The 19,049-nt window shown below is 44.2% G+C and overlaps 1 protein-coding gene across 2 annotated transcripts in view; it reads left to right on the top strand.

Annotated features, from left to right (window-relative positions):
* The window catches only part of LOC133476688 (voltage-dependent calcium channel gamma-2 subunit), a 40,501-nt gene extending 25,333 nt beyond the window's left edge, over positions 1 to 15,168 (top strand). For both annotated transcript variants that reach the window (XM_061770406.1, XM_061770405.1), the window contains 2 exons: positions 7,918 to 8,058; positions 14,598 to 15,168. In XM_061770406.1, coding sequence (XP_061626390.1) covers positions 7,918 to 8,058; positions 14,598 to 15,121 — 665 coding nt within the window. In that variant the 3' untranslated portion in view covers positions 15,122 to 15,168. The remainder of the gene's footprint in view (positions 1 to 7,917; positions 8,059 to 14,597) is intronic.
* The last annotated feature ends 3,881 nt before the right edge of the window (positions 15,169 to 19,049 follow it).

The raw sequence follows: 19,049 nt of genomic DNA, 5'->3' as shown, positions 1-19,049 counted from the left end.
CATTTGGGATGGTGTTCTCAGACTTGCAAGCGTCCCTCTTTTTCCTCCAACTATAACGATGCTCATTGCGGCCAAACAGTTCACTTTTAGTGTTGTCAGACCGCAGGACATGTCTTCAGAAATGGAGATCTTTTTTCCTGTGTGCATTTGCAAATTGTAATCTGGCTTTTTGATGTTTCCTCTTCCCGGCAGCGGCCTTTCAGCCCGTGTCGGTATGGTACTTGTTCCACTGTGGATAATCACACGCTCTTCACGGCTTCAGCTAGCATCTTGGGTCGATACGCACATTTCGGACCAAAGCACGTTGGCGCCTCCTTCCTGAGCGGTATGGTGGCTGGACAGTCCCATGGTGTTTAAAAGGTGAATGTGCCACCTTCAGGTATCTGGAAATGTTGCCCAAGGATGAGCCAGACTTGTGCAAGTCCACAATTCTCTTCCTGATATCTTGGCAAGTGTCTTTGAACTTCCCCACGATGTAAGACAAAGACGCGGTGTCCTTCCGGTATGCCGAGTTCAAATACATCCACAGGCGGGTCTCTAATTAACTGCAATTGTCAATAGAGCTGCCAGAAGCTTCCAAAGCAATGACATCATCATCTGGGGTTTCCCAACTTGTTTAGTGAGCTTACTGTATGTAAACTTCTGACTTTGAAGAAAGTAATGGAAATTTGCCTTCTCTCATTATTCTGGCATTTAGTATATAGAAATAATTTTGGTAACCCTAATTGACCCAAAAAGCAAAGGTTTAGTCTGATTTCATGTCAGACAGTGAGAGAGAAAAAAGCCTGTGTGTCTTTTTCTTTTCTAAAAATACAACAGAATTTTCATGGGTGTTCACTTTATAGGGGATCTGGTTACATTGGCGAGGAGTGGCTTCGCCCAAGTGCCGTTCATTTGCAGGCTGGATGCTGGAGGGAGTCTCAGAGTCTCCAATAACACCCCAAAAAGTCATTGGATTTGCTGATAGTTACCTTTATTGAGGGGGAAAAAAAAGTCACAAGAAAGGGGGGAAAAAGTTGTGAATTTGGTTACGCCAAGTCACGCTTTCTTTGCCCAAGACCCAAGCTCTGCTCTGGTTGTCACGTTAACAAAAGCTCCTCGAAAAGAATCCCCCGGAGCTGAACTATTTCAAGCAGAGGGGATGTTAGTAAGATACCTGGCAACGGTTGCAGATTGTGAAAGAAAGGTCGTAATATGGGTCCTTTGATGTAAATAAGGCTTTCAATCTCCTTTATGACAATACTTGTTGACCACATCATCATCATCCTCATCCTCATCCTCATCCTCATCCTCATCCTCATCGAGCCTCTCCAAGCGGCCACAGCCCACTCCCTTGTCCTGGTCGGTCGGATGCGTGCATGTGGATGTGACGTAAGCGAAAGCGGCCTGCCTTTCTATGAGCACTGAAGGAGAAAAAGCTTAGCCCCCGCCACACACTGCACTGCACTGCCCGCCCCCGCCCCCGCCGCCGCCTTTTAGTAGTACGCAACAGAGCCTTCTGGCGTAGTCTTCGATTTACACTAAAAATGTGACAAGTTCCCCACATGGACAAGATGGGATGAATACAAGGGAAAATGAAATGTTACATTTGAACATAACGACATTCTCCGTGTTCTCCTGCATGTACTCTTTGTACACCTTGGCAAGTACTGTACGCAGACAAACAACCAATTTGGTTTTTATGTAATGCCCTGTTTTTAACAAGCCTCTCTATAACTGTACTTCCACCTTCGCCAATTTCGTCCTTATCTGAATTAGTGTTCACACGTCTTCTTTGTCTAAATTTGTATGTAAATTTGTGCACACGGGTTTGTTCTCGCAAGTTTTTGTTCTAAAAATGTAAGCTTACAAATGCGTTATGTAAATGTACATTTTTTTGTCTACATTCGTGCTCCCAATTTTCACAAAATTAGCATTTTTTTAGAATCGAAATTCCCATTTTGGTTAACTAGATTCGCACTCACGTTTGCTGTCTAAATTCGTGCTCCCAATTTTCACAAAATTTGCATTTTTAAAAAAATCAGTTTTGTTGTTGTTTTTTTTTCATCTCACAAGTTTGTATTTAAATTTGCACTCCTTGTTTTTTCTTGTCTAAGTCAACGCTCCCAAGTTTATCTAAATTGACGTTCACAAGTTCTAAATTCATTTTTGTCATCTACGGTGAATTTGCGCTCGCATGGTTTGTGTTTTATAACTCGAAGCTTTCCATGATCCTGAAAGAGACATTCCAACACTCGAGGCATACTGGAGGTTAAAATGCGTAGCGGTATAATATTGGACTGGACTATTGGCTCCTAAACCCGCTGCTCAGTTTTGCTACTTTCACATTGCAACGGCTGACTAATCTCTGATGAGCGTGATATTCGTTCTTTTGGTGCACTGTACAAAGGACGGTCTTGTTTTGATCACATTGTTCAACTTCCACTCTTTTATTCGGAGCTTTGCCCACAGAGTGTCCATATTTCCACTGGTTTTCAGCTTCGAATTGTTGAGTCAGTTAATCCGTGACGTCTTTCATATTGAACCAGAGTACAAATCAGCCTACTTTACTGACATAAATCCTATCTTGACCTTCAAAGCACATTTTAGACACTAATCTGTCCAAACTGACGTTGGGAAAAATTATTCTGATACGACTTTGCCCCGATTCTGCTCTGACGTGCACTCGCTTGCTAAAATTAGACGGCCGGATCCCGGTAACATCGTGCTAATACTATTCAGGGTAGAGGTGGGGGGCTGTTGCGAGGCTTTGGGGGGTCCGTGACATCAAGACAGCGATGACGTCATCGGTCCCACCGATGTCACGGCAGGCTATTTTCGGGGACAAGGAGGCATATCACCATTTACACCAGTAATGTGGCTTGATAACCACCGACAGGGTGCACACGCACAAACATGCATGCGTGTTCGTGTGTGTTTACATGTTTGCTTGGGTTACATTTGTGACCATGCTGCATAATGTCATTGTCCCTTCTGACTGACTGAGCCCTCAAATGCTGGCTTCTAAAGATGATAACATGTGGTTGCTATGGTAACATACTGCAAGTGTTGTGCTCAAGACCGCACTATACGAGACCAAGACTTGCCTGAGAGGAGAACTCCCTCCGACCAAGACTTTTGGGAGTTGAGACCGAGTCGAGTCCAAGTCCATAAAAATCTATTTCATATCAAAAAAACATTTGTGTTCATTGTCATTGTTCAAAAGCATGTACAGAAAAACCGCACCAGGATAGAGTGATTCTGATTGTTCACCATCTACCATTTCAACGCCCAGTGGTTTGTACGCAATCCATCGCACCCTAACCACATGACACACATCGAGCAAACAATCAAAGACAGTCACACCAGGACATAGCCAACAGATGGAGAGCCGAGCGAGCCCTGAACATGTCCGTGGCAGGGAACTCAAACCTGAAGGTATCTATCAGGATGGAATTTTGACATTTTTATTTGACTATTAATCTTAATCACTGGGAGTAATCGTTCATTTTGACAGCATTCATGTCTGCTGTGTAATTGTTACCGAGGCTGCACTGGGTACACGCATGACCTTTGGACAGTTTTGTCATCTTCCATCTGTGGCACTCACAGATTCCTGCAGCAAAGTTTTAGATGCACACATACCTTCCAATAAAGGTTGCTGATAACATCTAATGCAACTGTTGCCGTTGTAGCAACGTCGGTCCCTTCTGAGACAATCTTGTCCAAAACAGGAGACGACAAATCATTTACCACAGAAGAAACCAGATCAGCTCCTCAAAGCAACGGAGCAACTTGCTATCTCAATGTCAATCTTTATCATTTAATTTTTCTTTTACATATTTATTTATTTGTTAATATGATGGCAGAGTGCGTGTCTTGCAAATTACGAAAACCCTGTCTCACTGCGCCACACCTGATTTAAGCCCATCGCAAAAAGAGAGCCCAAGATGTCACTGCAGGGGCGCCACCGATAACAATATCCAATGTTTAGGCTTTGTTCGTGTTTACCCATATCATATCATATCATATCATATCATATCATATCATATAGTCTAACCTCAGGTTATGAGGTTCTGAGGTCATGTTTCCCATTGAAATGTATGGAAAAGCAATGAATCCATTCCTCCCGCAGAACAACGTTAAATGTACCTTATTTTGATCGGTTACAAATAAATAATGTAGCTCAAAGAAATAGGTGAAAACAGAATTTATGATGATGAAATAACAGTGAGTTCACGAGAAAATCACTGTGCACTATCTTAGTCATTCATATCTTAGTTGTTCATAAACCGAATCTTTGGTAAACTGAAGTTCCACTTTATTTGTATAAATAAAGCATATACACATTTTCAAAGACATCAGCCATAAACAAAACAACATTTTAGTTTTAGTTCGGCTTCAAAGCGTCATGTTATGCTCGTTAGCGCAGCATACACAGGAAATCTATCAACCCGTTTGATATAGCCGATGAATCAAACGCTAGCATGCAGTTGCTACGGTATGGTAGCAATTTCCCTGTCTCCCTCGTAGCTGTTTTGCCGCCTTTTTAACGGCCGTGTTCTTCTTTGCTGCTGGGCTCTCCCATGTGGGTGGAGTGCGTGTAAGTATGCGTAGGTAGTACATAGTGTGTACGGGAAACACCCCACTTCAGCAGGACGGAGCGAGGATGTGGGTGGGCAGCTGATCGATGAGTGTGTGCGTGTGTGTATGTGTGTAGCTTTTTGCACTTAGTGTTAGTGTGTGTGTTTTGTGCAAAGAACACACACACACACACACACACAGGGAGCTCCCATGGCACCCCCTCCACCTCCTCTATAATTCAGCCACAATTAAAAGGCTCTCCTCTACCGTGGCTAATGAACCCATAAGTCAAGACCACACACATGCATGCATGCATGCACACACACACACACATCCACACAATACAGCATATGTGAAGTGGATGAAGTAGACAAGATGTCAGGAGTGGGAGGTGTTGTGCAACATGTACGTTATTATAATTTAGTGTGCAAAAGTATACATACACACAGTCAGGTGGGTAGAGTAGCCAAACATGGTACTCAAATAAGTAAGTACTGTTACTTGAAAGTAATTTGACTCAAGTAAAAGTAAAAAGCAGTCCTCCCAAAAATTACTTGAGTAAGAGTAAGAAAGAACTACTCAAGTCCTGAGTAAATGGTGAGTAACTTCTGATTTTTCAGAACATGAACATCAAATAAAATACACCTAAAACTAAACTATAACAAAATAAAATGTGAATGTGCAGTGTGTGTGTATGTGTATAAATTTATAAGTGGGCTGGAATATCCACGTTTGGCCAGACAGTGCCAGGCAAATAATACAATGCTTGAAAACTGTTGCTTTTGTCATCTGAAATGTAAACACAGTCGTGCGCCATTGGCTTTCAGGGGAACGACGACCTTCCCAACATGGCCGCCACTTAAGCATGTCGATTAGCTTGAGCGGCGTATCTATGCCACGAAGCCCAATAGGAGACGTTGTGTGCGGTCATGCGGCTGAATTGTGCCGTTTGATTGGTGAACTGGATACAAATGACATTAGTTACCTTGTTTGATTGGCGCGACGGCGCCAATGCGGAAGTTAAAGATGAAATCTAATAATTGCTCAATAAAAGTAGCGAGCGGCATGTCAATCAATCTCACTGAGTAAATGTACTGTTTCTTCTTAACGTAAATACTCGCGTGAAAGAGCTACTTGAGTAAATGTAGCGCATTCACACAGTACACATTCAGATTGAACATATGACAAAAAGAGAAGTGAACTGCAGTAGTATAATGTGAAAAGAAGGTCAAATGAAGTAAAAGTACTCCTGTCGTGGTGAGGGTGAGTTAAACTGTCACCTACTGGCGATATATTGTGTAATCAATGGTCGTATATGGTTTAATTGATACCTTGAATCTAAATTTGAACGCAAATGTTTGAAGTGATAGCCTGCGATCGGCCGGCGACCAGTTCAGGGTGTACCCCACCTCTCGCCCGAAGATAGGCGGGTGAGAGGCTCCAGCACGCCAGCGACCCTTGTGAGAATAAGCGGACAAGAAAATGGATGGATGGATGTTTAACTGATAAATATTTAGTTTTCCTTTCAAATACTGGACGAATTATCGAAATTTCCGTTCGCTTTTTTGTGAATAAAAATGTAAATGAAGAATTTCAATCTAAATTAGCTTGCACAAGTTTGTGCTACATAAATCCATGCTTAATTCACGCGCTCACATGTTTGTTATCTAAATATTCATTCACAAGTTTTGCTGTCTAATGTAACACTGACAAGTGTTTGGTATCTAAATTCTTGCTCATAACTTAAAAAATATATATATATAAATTAGCATTCAATTATGTTTTTTTCCAAATTTGTGTTCTCGCTTTTGTCTAATTTTTGATCTCATTTCTAAAGTTGAAATTCTCACTCAGAAGTTTGCTACGTACAGTTACGCTCGTGTTTTTGTTGTCGAAATTCGTGTTCACAAATTTCAGTCTCTTCAGTGGCCGCACATAGCACAACACTGCAATTAGGGCACTGAGAATAGTATGATTAAATGCATGAGTAATTCGGGAACATTCACGTGTTTGACTTTCAATATATGCCACTAAAGCCCACGCAACTAGTGTTACCATTTTAATTGATGCCTTACCATTCGTAGCGTACACCTTCGCGCATGGGCTCTTCCTACTAAAGTGCTCCTTTGTCGGGGGTCCTACAAAATGGACTCTGAGTAACCAACAAGATCAAGACCTCCCGCCCGTGTGTGTGTGTGTGAACTGAAAATGTCATCCAAATGTGAGGTGTCAAAAAGGCCTTTGATCTTATTGTATCGCGTTAAAACGCAACACTGTCGAGGACGCTCCATACAAATTTGATTGACGCGTCTACAACCTTGTGTGTGTGTGTGTGTGTTGTGTAGCCCTTGTCCACCTTGAAGACAATTTGCAGCGACAGCACGTCAATAAAGAAGAGGAGATGGGGTTAAAAGAAATAGGATGAAGGGAAGAAAGTGTGTGTGTGTGTGTGCGTGCGGTTGGTGCACCGCCAAGTGTGAGGTCACCTTAAAATGTGATCAGTGAAGGCGGTCGTCTCATCGTCTCATCCGGAACAGTCTCTGCGCAGTCACAAGGCAGGAGTAAAGAAGGCGCGTCAAGGTTTTTGGCCGGCTATTCAAATTGAAGAAAAAATTCCTCTTTTCGTGTCTTGACAGCAATAATAATAATAATAGTAATAATGCATACCACCTATATAGTGCTTCCAAGACACTCAAAGACGCTTTACAATTGCGCACATTATTCATTTACTCCACAGTCACACCCTTATGGTGTTAAGCTACTTGTGCCGCCACAGCTGCCCTGGGAAGTCTGACGGAAGCATGGCTGCCATTGTGCACCCGCAGCCCATCTAACCACCACCAAGCATCCATGCATCCATTTTCTGAGCCGCTTCTCCTCACGAGGGTCGCGGGCGTGCCGGAGCCTATCCCGGCTGTCATCGGACAGGAGGCGGGGTACACCCTGAACCGGTCGCCGGCCAATCGCAGGGCACATACAAACAAACAACCATTCGCACTCACAGTCACAGTCACGCCTCCGGGCAATTTAGAGTCTCCAATCCATGCGTGTTTTTTTGGGGGGATGTGGGAGGAAAGCGGAGTGTCCGGAGAAAAGCCACGCGGGCACGGGGAGAACATGCAAACTCCACACAGGCGGGTCCTCAGAACTGTGAGGCTGAGGCTCTAACCGGTCGGCCGCCGTGCCGCCTGCAATATAACAGAGAGTGAAAAATTTCAGAAGGTCTGAATACTTTCCGTACCCACTGGAAACTTGAAGAACACCTAACCCAAATATTCCAAATGAAGGCTCCTTCATTTAGCATTGAGCTGTGAAATGAGTGACGCCAACAACGAGCTATGTTTGTGTTTGCAGGTGCAGTGAGAGCCTCCAGCATCTTCCCCATCATGAGTGTGATCCTACTATTCATGGGGGGGCTCTGCATCGCCGCCAGCGAGTTCTACAAGTCGCGCCACAACATCATCCTCAGCGCTGGCATACTCTTTGTCTCTGCAGGTGAGAACCCCCTTTTTTTTTCTTTTTTAAAAAAACGCTACAACAGAATTATTACAATTTATTCCCAAATGATCAACTGACAGTCCACATGACAATAAAAGAATGCCAATACTGATCAAATGCTGACCCCCCCCCCCCCCCCCAAAAATACATGACCCCACAATCCCAAGAATACTGGGTCGTATCCAAAATCAATCTTATCTTTGACATAGAAAAACAATAGATATTTGGAACCGATAGAAATGTTGTAATCAGGACTCGAGGGAAATGTAAGAAGCCGTGCGCTGTACACCGAACAAATGTTTCCCAAAAGTTGGAACACCTTAAGTTACTGTATTTTGGTAGCTTCTGACGTTTTTTGACAACTGAAATGTAAGATGAACCCAAAAGCAACTGATGCCAAATCAGTGATTTTGGTACCGTTCATATCAAACTGCGCTTCATACCTCAGCGAAAGGCTGTCAAATTCGTTCGAGATCTTTTGCTACTTTTCACTGCATTTGACAACGCAAAGGGAAGATGAACGAAAGCGTCATTTGGACCCCAATGGAAGGGTCCCAAAAAGTTGGTACAGGTCAGTGATTTTGGAACTTTTCCCAAGTTTTGACAACGGAAAGGGAAGATGAACAAAGCCTTCCTTCATAACCCAATGAAAGGGTGCCAAAACTCGGTACTGATCAGTGATTTTAGTACCGTCACAACTGCGGACAATGGAAACTAAACCAAGCTTTGTATATAGTAGCCCAACGGAAAGGTGCCACATGTAGTACAGAATCTGGGAATTCAGTGCCTTTCCCAACTTTTGACAATGGGAACGTAAGATGAACCAAACCATGTTTAGTACCCCAACGCAAGGGTGCCAAAAGTTATTTTGGTACCTACGACAATGGAAATGGAAGCTGAACCAAACCGTAAAAGCTAAAAAAGTGGGGTAAAGTGTGAATGAAGCGTGTGATTGAGATGTAGCCGAGCAAAAAAAGAAAAAAAAAAGAGGATCAGGGACACCTTATTTTTAGTGTGCAATCCCAGTAGCCTAGCGACAGGGGCGAGGAAGGCAGAGAGCGACAAAAGCAGCGTGACTCGGAGGGGTTAGCGCAATCTAGCTGCTGCAGCCTACTGGGCCACGGCCTAGAACCATACAGCAGCGAAGCTCACATGGCTGGCCCTCTTTGTGTGTCCTCTGCCTTTCCGAATCCGTGCGGAGGCAACACGCTACGCGGTGTACTGTCTCGTGGGTTTGGTACAGCTTATATTTCCATTTTCAAAAGTACCAAAAGCCCATTTTGGCCACCTTTTGGTGACGGATGAAGCACGGTTTGGTTCATTTTATATTTCCTTCATAAAAAGTTGCGAAAGGCACCAAATTCCATGATCACATTTGGCACGAAACTCAAGTTTAGCTCACGTTTACGTTTCCACGACCCAAAGTTGTGAAAATAAGTGACTCCAACACTTGGCACCCTTTCCTTAGCGTACCTTGTCAAAAGTGGTCAAATGTACCAAAGTGAACTGACTTTTGGTCCCCTTTTGTTGGGGTACAAAGCCCGGTTTGGTTCAGCTTACATTTCCATGGTCAAAAGCTATGAAAAGTACCAAAAGAAATGATCCCTAGCAACTTGTGACTGACTTCCTTTTGTAGCCACATTTGCTACCCTTTCATTGTGCTACAGAGCATTTGGCTTGGTTGATCTTACATTTTTCTTGTGAATGGGACAAAAATCACTGATTGCTACCAACGTTTGGCACATTTTGGTCGGGGTTTGCTTCATCTCACATTTCTATGAACTGTTTCGTACCAACTGTCGGTAACTCCTCGTGTTGTTTGGTGCATCGAACGTTTCCGTTGGGAAGTCAAGTCAAGTGGATTTGGATAGGCCTCAATCCCAAAAGGATCTCAAAGGGCTTCAAAGGCCCCCAGTTGACAAAGATTGATAACATCGCCTCATCGAAACTTCCCAATCGGGCAAGGGAAAACTCAAAACGGCATTTGGGGAGAAAAGAAGAAACCTTGTGAAATAGGTCTCAAAAGAACCTTTTTTGTTGTGGTATTGAAGCGCCGTTACAAGTCATTTGTCAAATGTTATGGAAGATACCAGATTCCCGGATCCGTAAAGACATTTTGCTGTTACGAAGCTCAGTTTAGTTCATGGTGAATTTCCATTGTCAAACGTTGCGAAAGGCACAATGAAAAAAATGGAAACATTGGATGAACTTTTCAAAAATGGAAATATTGTGTAGCTTTGACTGATGTAAAGAATTCATTTCATGTAACCTGAATTCATTTCCTGAGGGGAAGCCATTTTTGTCAAGTGGTATGAAATTGAAATAATGAAACTATGGTTATTATTGAATGCAAATAAATATAAAACTGAAATCAATCAATCAATCAAAATGCTTTAAATACATTCTGACCAATGAAAAGGTTCAACCGAGTGGCTAACATTGTACTTGGACAAATATTCTGTCAACCGTAGCACTGCTCTTTGAACCCCAAAAACACTTTTCATCTTTGAAAACAACGCAGACATTTCTTGGTTGTTTTTCAACAATGACATTGGTAAAGGCTGTTGTAACAGGGGCAAAAGTGCCTTTCATTCAATTCGATTTGAATTGAACTGGTGAAACAGTGATTGGTTAGCACCTCTGCCTCACAGTTTTGCGGTTGTGGCTTCAAATCCAAGCTCCAGAGTGCAGTTTGCACTTTCTCCTGGTACTCTGGTTTCCATGCTCGGTTCATCGAAGACTCTCAATTGTGCAAATGTGTCACCCTTAGAAACTAGTTTGCATCAAGTTGAAATATTCAGCTCCCACCAAAGCTAAAATATTCCATGGAATGGAAGACTTCAATGTTCCAAGTTCAGCCTACCAACACCACTGACCCCTGCCAACCTATGGCACACTTTCCAAAGCACGCTTGAGTTCACATTGAATTTCCGTTGTGGAAAGGCACCACAATCAGAATTGTCCCAACTTTCATTGGGTTATAAAGCCCAGTCTGGTATATCTTACATTTCTATCAAAAGTTGTTGAAAGTACCAAAATAACTGATCCCTTCCAACTTCTAGCACAGTACAAAATGTAGCGCTATGCTCCCTCCACGCAGAATCTGAACAAGACAAACCAAAGCTTGTCTTCCATCCTTCTCCATCCACCCATCCATATTCTATCGCTTTCTTTTCCCGGTCACGGCGGGTGAGCTGGAGTCTCATCTCAGGTGACAACATTCGTCTTTTCTATCCGTTTGTCCGTCTTTTAAAGTGCAGATGATCAAAAGAGAGGACAGGGGTTTTCTTCTGTTTTTTCAACAGCTTTTAAACATCCTATCGTGGCATAAAGAAAAATAAGCAACAATGTCAGGCGGGGGGGCGGGGGGGGGGAGAATTGGTCGCCTGCTCCAGTTTGAACGCCACAGAGGGAGAGGAGACGGCATCATGGGAAAAGAGAAGAGAGAAAAACCGCTTCTGAAAATGCGGTCGATAAAGTAGATCAGAACCAAACCAAGGTGTTCCTCTGCTGTGCCGTAACAAACTGCAGACGAACAGGGTTGTTCCTCCCAAGTATTGTTTTTGATTTTCTGCCTGCCCTGCCACTCATCCATCCACCGTTGCTTTTTCCTGGTAAAACTGTTTTACAGTTTTGAAAGGCAAATTCTTTTTTGCCCCTTGTAACTTGTCCTGCTCAGCTGGTCATGCAGAATGGAGGATCCGTATACCGTTTTATGTTGGGATAGCTTTTCTGTGTAACGGGGAAGTTTGATCTACTCCCTTTATTTGTATGATGGATATTTATTGGAAAGCGCAGTAGGACAGAACGAGGTTTGCGAGTGGATAGAGAGAACACGGAAGACAGAGAGAGAAATATACGAGTAAAGACAGGACACTACACACAAGCAAAACCAAACTTTTATGATCACAACATCGCTACGTTGGAGTCGGGTTCTATACAGCAGTGCTACACCTTGTAAGGAAGTGACAGGACAGTGGCAATGCAATTGGAGTGTGGTGATATCGGCTATGCGATGCCTTAGCACAGTCGACCCTGTGCGATCGACCGGTGCCCAGTCCATGGTGTACCCCGTCGCTCGCCAAAGTAAGCGTGCCTTATGATGTACCCTGAAAAGGGATTGCTGGACGGATTCGTCACTCTTACGGGACCCTACCGCTGTGCTTCGTATGCCGAGTGTTGGGTGTGGATCCGTTACAGTTAGGTCCATAGATACAGTATTAAGACACTGACACAATCTTTTCTTTTACCCGTTTAATGTTAGTTATATGATAGTTGTATGACAGACACAGACATAAAGTGCACGCTCCGCTTTTATTTGGAGGGTATCTACGATATTCAAATTGGATAAAGGGTTTAGGAGTGTGCCACGCTATTTTAAAGGGGCCCAAAAGTAACTGGCCCAAAAGATAACTCCAAACTGCATTTTGTACCCCAACGGGTGCCAAAAATCAGGAGGCATAAGTGATCAGTCCCTTTCACAACTTTTGAGAATGGAAATGCAAGCCGAATCCAACCAAATTGTGCTCGTGACAAAAGTGGCTTAAAGCCCACTTGTTTTGAGCCCCCAACCACCTAACCTTCCTTCTGTGGGTTCCAAGCGCTAGTTGGCGCCGTAATCTAGGTGGAAGCATTCCAGGGCTCGAGACGTTCACGTTTGAATTTGAATGTTTTATTTCGAGCACGTGTAGAAAAGTAACAGAAAAACAGATGAGATTTGAAAAAGCAATCCTGTTTGATTTCCAGTGGCCGTCTCAGGGTTGTAGTACATTGTCAGACCAAAGTTGACAGAGCCAAAGGGTCAGCCGAGGCATTTGACTCTTTTAAAACTGCCGAATCCATCGGTTTGTCACTCTAAAACCAGAAGTACTTTGCTACTTGTGTAAAGATTGATATCTAATCTTCGCCATCCATCGGTGAGCAAAGACGTCGTCAAGGATACCGTGACTTTGGTCCCTTAAGACCATGTGTTCTCCCACTTTCTTAGAGCCTCTATGGTTTTTCCGAGGGTTGCGAGTCGATTTCTAGTTAATCCAGATGAAAAGGTTGCAGGGATCCAAACATTCAGTTGCAGCGGAAGTCTCGGGGTTGTAACACATTGTCCGACCAGAACAACAGGGTGGGTCGGCAGCCAGATAAATCCAACCATGTCAGTCCAAGTTTTGGACTCTAAACCGAAGGTTCTTCGGTACGAGGGGTGGAAAGGTTCCCAAAATTCACGGTTCGAGTCGCGTATGGGTTTTGGGTGATGGTTTTTGGTTCGGTGTAGGTTGTCTCTTAAAAAAATCCATTTGTCCGACTGTATTACTATTGAAATTATTGTCAGAATCGGAAATATATCTGAGTTTGTCCATGTATGCCAGCAGTGTTTTGTGGCAGACAGAACAATTCGGTGCTCTTCTGTTGGATGGCAAAAGCTACAACAAATGTGTGTCCAAGCCGTGGCTCCCTGCAAATATAACAGCTTTGTATGAGTAAGTACATTTGGGACTAAATTGAGACGAGATTATTATTTCAGTCTTCATACTTCTATTTGTTTGGTGCTTAACCGTAAGATTATTCAAATATAAAATGGGTGCCTTGCCGAAGCAAAGGTTGGAAAACACTCATCTAATCATTACGTTCCTTTATAGAAGCTCAAGTTATTCAATAAGTAATAATAGATTTTGCACCTAGATTGACATGTTTGTACGAACGTAGCGATTTCCAGCGAGTTGTCATCTCTCCAACGCATAAAATGAATGAATTGGAAGTCACCAGAGATCTTGCGTTGGAGAGATGACAACTCGCTGCCGAGCCTACAGTTTATAGCGGCACGGTGGACGACTGGTTAGAGCGTCTGCCTCACAGTTCTGAGGACCGGGGTTCAATCCCCGGCCCCGCCTGTGTGGAGTTTGCATGCCTGTGTGGCTTTTCTCCGGGCACATCCCAAAAACATGCATTCATTGGAGACTCTAAATTGCCCGTAGGCGTGACTGTGAGTGCGAATGGTTGTTTGTTTGTATGTGCCCTGCGATTGGCTGGCGACCAGTTGAGGGTGTACCCCGCCTCCTGCCCGATGACAGCTGGGATAGGCTCCAGCGCGTCCGCGACCCGCGTGAGGAGAAGCGGCTCGGAAAATGGTTGGATGGATGGATGTGTGTGTGTATATATATATATTTTTTTTTTCATCCGGCAGGCAGGAGCCATGCCGGATGAACCCTAACCCTTTTTTTTTTTCATTCTAGATGTAAACTCAACTCAAACAAACAAACTGCGCTTGTTGGTGGAACAATGTCTTTCTCCCACTTGTTTGGAGCTTCTATAGTCCGTTCTTAGGATCTAGTTTTTCAGGGAGACCGAAATGCCAGCTTTGGTGGTAGCAAGCCAACGGGTCAGCCAATGTACGAGAGGTTGTCACTCTAAAGTAGATCGATTTCTGATCTCTTATCAGTGAGCCAAACGTCGGCAAGGATGCCATGACTTTGGTTGTGTCACGCACGTCCAAGCTTTTGATTGCCCTTCTCTGCTTTCCTTTCTCCCCCCCCCCACCTTAGGCTTGAGTAACATCATCGGCATCATCGTGTACATATCAGCCAATGCCGGCGATCCGTCCAAAAGCGACTCCAAGAAAAACAGCTACTCCTACGGCTGGTCCTTCTACTTCGGCGCTCTCTCCTTTATCATGGCCGAGATGGTGGGCGTGCTGGCCGTGCACATGTTCATCGACCGCCACCGGGAGTTGCGCGTGGGCGTGCGGGCCGCCGACTACCTCCAGGGCGCCGCCATCACGCGCATCCCCAGCTACCGCTATCGCTACCGCCGCCGCTCACGCTCCTCGTCCCGCTCCACCGACCCGTCACACTCCCGCGAAGCCTCACCGGTGGGCCTCAAGGCCTTCGGGACGCTGCCCTCCACCGAGCTGTCCATGTACACGCTGCCCAAGGGCCAGACAGGCACGCCCACGGCCACCTATAACTCCACGGAGAGGGACCACAACTTCCTGCAGGTCCACAACTGCATCCAGAAGGACCTAAAAGACTCCAGCAACCCAGCCAACCGACGTACCACACCTGTATGAAACTGACAGACGCTTCCAAAGGGAGACTTTGGGCGGGGGGGGGGGGGGGGGGGAGGGGTCTGGCACTTTGGTTTTTGTTTGACGCAAGTGGAACAAAATGCATAAAAGCAAAAGAAACATGCATGATTTTTCCCATCTACCATTGTTTAACAATTTGATGTTTGTAAAGATTTGAAGGGGTGGGGGTGGGGGGGGGGGGGGGGGGGGGGGGTGAAAAGAGGGATCTGGGGGTGGTCTGTCCAATTTAAAAGGCCAAATTTATATTTTTGACTCTTCCTCGGTCAGCTGAAAAATAGCTTTTGCCCCCGATCTTCCCAGACAGCCACCATTTTGTCTCTTTCGTTTCTATATGTTCTGGATTTTCTCCTTGATTTGCATAAATACTGTGAACCACTGCGGTGTGCAATTTTAGCAGGGAGCACTTCAGAGGCTGCAAAAAAAGCAACAACAAAATAGCAGACATGTACTGGTAAGAGAGATTCAACATACGAGTATACCTGTTAACACGCCATGAGAAAAAAAAGAATAAAGAGATGTTAACAGGAACAAACCCAGGACGGGATGTTTGTCGGGGTAAAAGGCTCCGGGTCGGTTAGTTAGCCCACGTTTTTCTTACAGCAAAAATTTCAAAAACACAAAAAAAGAAAAGAAAACCAACAAAAAAAAATCAAACAAAAAAACATTTGACAACCTTTTTGGCCACTGGCTGCCATCTTTGTTCAGGGTCAATGAACTGCTGGGGCATGGCGGTGGGATGAATGAATGAATGAATGAATGAAGAAAACTGTGGACAATTCAAAAGCAAAACAAAAAAAGATGAATTGACATGCATGCGAATCCAAATCATCCAATCTGCTTTGTTTTTGAACAATGATGCCATGTAACGGGCAGCAGGCGTGACAAAATACAACTTCGTGTTACAGTACTGTCTTTGTTTTCTATTTCTTGATTAGTTTTTGTTTTTTGGGGGCTGGGGGCTTCATGCCGCTTCCGACGAAAAGACCAAGCTTGAAAGAGCTTTTCATTTCATTCTTTCAAACTCACACAGCCTTATTGTTATTCATCTTATTTTGTCTCACGTTTGGGTTTTCTTTTCTCGCTCTTTGGTTCTTGCGTTGTGTTGATGTAAATGATCATTTAAAAGAAAACTGAATTATACAAGCGTAATGTCTTTCAAGGTGCCAAAACGGAATGATTCTGAACTTGGATGCACCAAGTCCTGATGATGAATAAACCCCCTGTAGGGAACACGACATGTCTCCGTGTGGTCTTCCAAAATCGACGAGAAAAGGAGAAGACAAAGACAGCTGCTGAAGTCAGCATATTGCCTGAAAAGCTCAGTTTGGCGAAACCTGAGCTTCACACGTTTTACACCAAGCACCACCTCAGAAAATACCATCATCATGACCAACGCTGAAATACGCTCGCGTAGAAACGGCATGAGCTAGAGGGTTTATTCCTAAAAAAACTGATTTTATAAACCACTGTAACATGCAGTTCATGATGAAATTCAAACTACTGAAGGATTCAATTCAAATGTATTGCGTATAAAAGTCAAAACAATTCAAAGAATTGTATTTAAATGTTAACTACTACTGAACGGTGCTTAGCAAAGTCAAAAGTCAAATTTAACAACTGCTATTTTGTTTATCGTGTTTGTGGTGTTCTTAAGACCTTTGAATGATGAATTTAAGGATTAAGTGTCATTTTTTTAGCCTTTTTCTAGGCCTCCATATCAGAATATCTTTGAAATAGACTTTCAAACGAAGTGCAATCGAAACATCAATATGTTTGGAGTTAGATTCCACAAGATGGTGCAAAGCACTACTTTTCTATTAAACGGGGATTTGGTGCCACCTTGTGGCATTTTAGGGCTTTTCAGAAAGTGCACCAAAACAGCAAATATGCGAGTTTGTCAGGGAATAAAAGGATGGGTTGGTTCCACAAAAAAAACAAAAAAAAAAACGCCGGCTTGGTGAATTTGGCGGGGAAACACTACTGCGATAAAAACGGTTACTGGTTGGAAATACCGACAAACGTTTATCCATAGGGCACGGTACTGCCGCAAAATCAACCAAAGCCATAACCTGATGGATTAAGAACGTTAAACGTAAAACGTTTTAGTAGGGCGCGATTGGATCGGCCTACATTATAAGCCTTTTTCAAAACCGCAAAAATCGGGCCATTTTTTGGTTGCTTTTTAAAATATATATATATTTTTTTTTTGGAAATATATATTACAATATAAGACAAAGATAATGACATTCAAACGTAAAAAAAAAAAAAGGCAACAATCTTTCTATTGTGATGTTAAACTAATGACTAAAGGACAAAATACTGTAAAAGAGTCCAATGTTCTGCCTGTAATTCAGATCTTTTTTGTCATTAACATTAAGGGACCTAAAAAGAAGTTATTTGAGTCATGATATATTTATATATATATATATTTCGAAATAATTGGACGATTCATTGGTTATCAGAATTCTATTCTGCCAAATATTGGAATCGGCTCCAAAAAATCCCGTATCGGTCGGGCGGGACTTTTTAGGCCGCTTCAGATTTCAAATCTGGATTAACGATACCATCTGAGAGACTTGAAGGATTACGTTTTCCTTTTGTAGACCCTAATGTAAGACTTTTTACAGATTGGCCGAGACCCTGCGGACTGCTTGTCAAAACAGCCACAGGTTATTTTGGAATTTTCCAAAGTCATCTTATTTTGTGACTCTTTTGACAACGGAAACCGTCAAAGGGTGTTTTCTGTGGTGGAAACTGGTTTGCTTGGCATCCAGCTCACAAATTCCAGATCATCTCCTCCTTCCGCCCGTAAACAGCATGCGGAATAAATGTCAGAGCAGTCTTGTCGGCGGCCTGCCGCATCGTACGCCGCTTGTCTCGCCCTCGGCCTGCTCGCTCTCCCCCGATGCGATGATCACAGCGGCGGCATGTCTCTCTGCAGTGCTGCTGTGATCAGCGCGGGGGAGGGGGAGAAGGTATATGGGGCGTAGGGGGTGGGGTATGACGACTCGAACAGCTCCGCACTGCCCACCACTGCAGCGGAGGCTCATTGAATGTCATCATGTTTACCAAGTGTATTTACAATCTGTCTATTGTTCCTCCTTTCCATTTTCAATTTGCAACTGAAACTCCCAAAATGAGGGAGTGGTAGTGACTGAAAAAAGCCTTCGACACAGATCGACGCCAAATCGGGTGGACACGTCTATCTTCGGAGGATGCACAAAGTCGTCGGCAGACGCTGAACATGAGGTCATGCATTTTGGATTAAAGCGGCCATTGTGGGCGAACACCAGGGCTCCCACTTTGATGAACTCCTACTAGCAATGATAGCATACAAATCTATCTAGCTATCTATCTCTGGGGTTGAGGTCACCGAGGTGGTTCAAAAGCTCCTCGGTGGCAAGGTGGATGAGATCTAAAGGCTCTGGATGTTGTAGGGCTGGCTGTCCTCTGCAACAGTGGGTGATGGTGCCTCTGGATTGGCAGACCGTTTTAAAAAGGGGGACCAAAGGCCGCGTCCCAAATATAGGGGGCTCGCACTCATCAGCCTCCCTGGTACGGTCTATTCAGGGGCGCTGGTGAGGGTTAGGGTGTGTCACGAAGAGGAGCAGTGCGGTTTTCGTCCTGGCCATGGAACAGCGGACCAGCTGAACACCCTTGGCGGGGTCCTCTAGGGTGCACGGGAGTTCACCCGACCGCTCTACGTGTGTTTTGTGGACTTGGAGAAGGCGTTGGACCGTGGCCCTCGGGAAGCCCCGAGGGTGGTGGTTCGGGAGCACGGGGTACTGAACCCCCTGGTACGGGCGGCTCGGTCGTTGTCAAGAGTCTAGTCTGCATTGCCGGCAATAAGTCGGATTGCTTTCCGCTGTGGGTCGGACTCCGCCAAGGCTGCCCTTTGTCACCGATTCGG

This window comes from Phyllopteryx taeniolatus, chromosome 4 (genome assembly GCF_024500385.1).
Source record: "Phyllopteryx taeniolatus isolate TA_2022b chromosome 4, UOR_Ptae_1.2, whole genome shotgun sequence".
In the NCBI taxonomy this organism is placed as follows: Eukaryota; Metazoa; Chordata; class Actinopteri; order Syngnathiformes; family Syngnathidae; genus Phyllopteryx; species Phyllopteryx taeniolatus.
The sequence above is the reverse complement of the archived record's forward strand: the minus strand, read 5'-3'. Positions and strand labels throughout refer to the sequence as shown.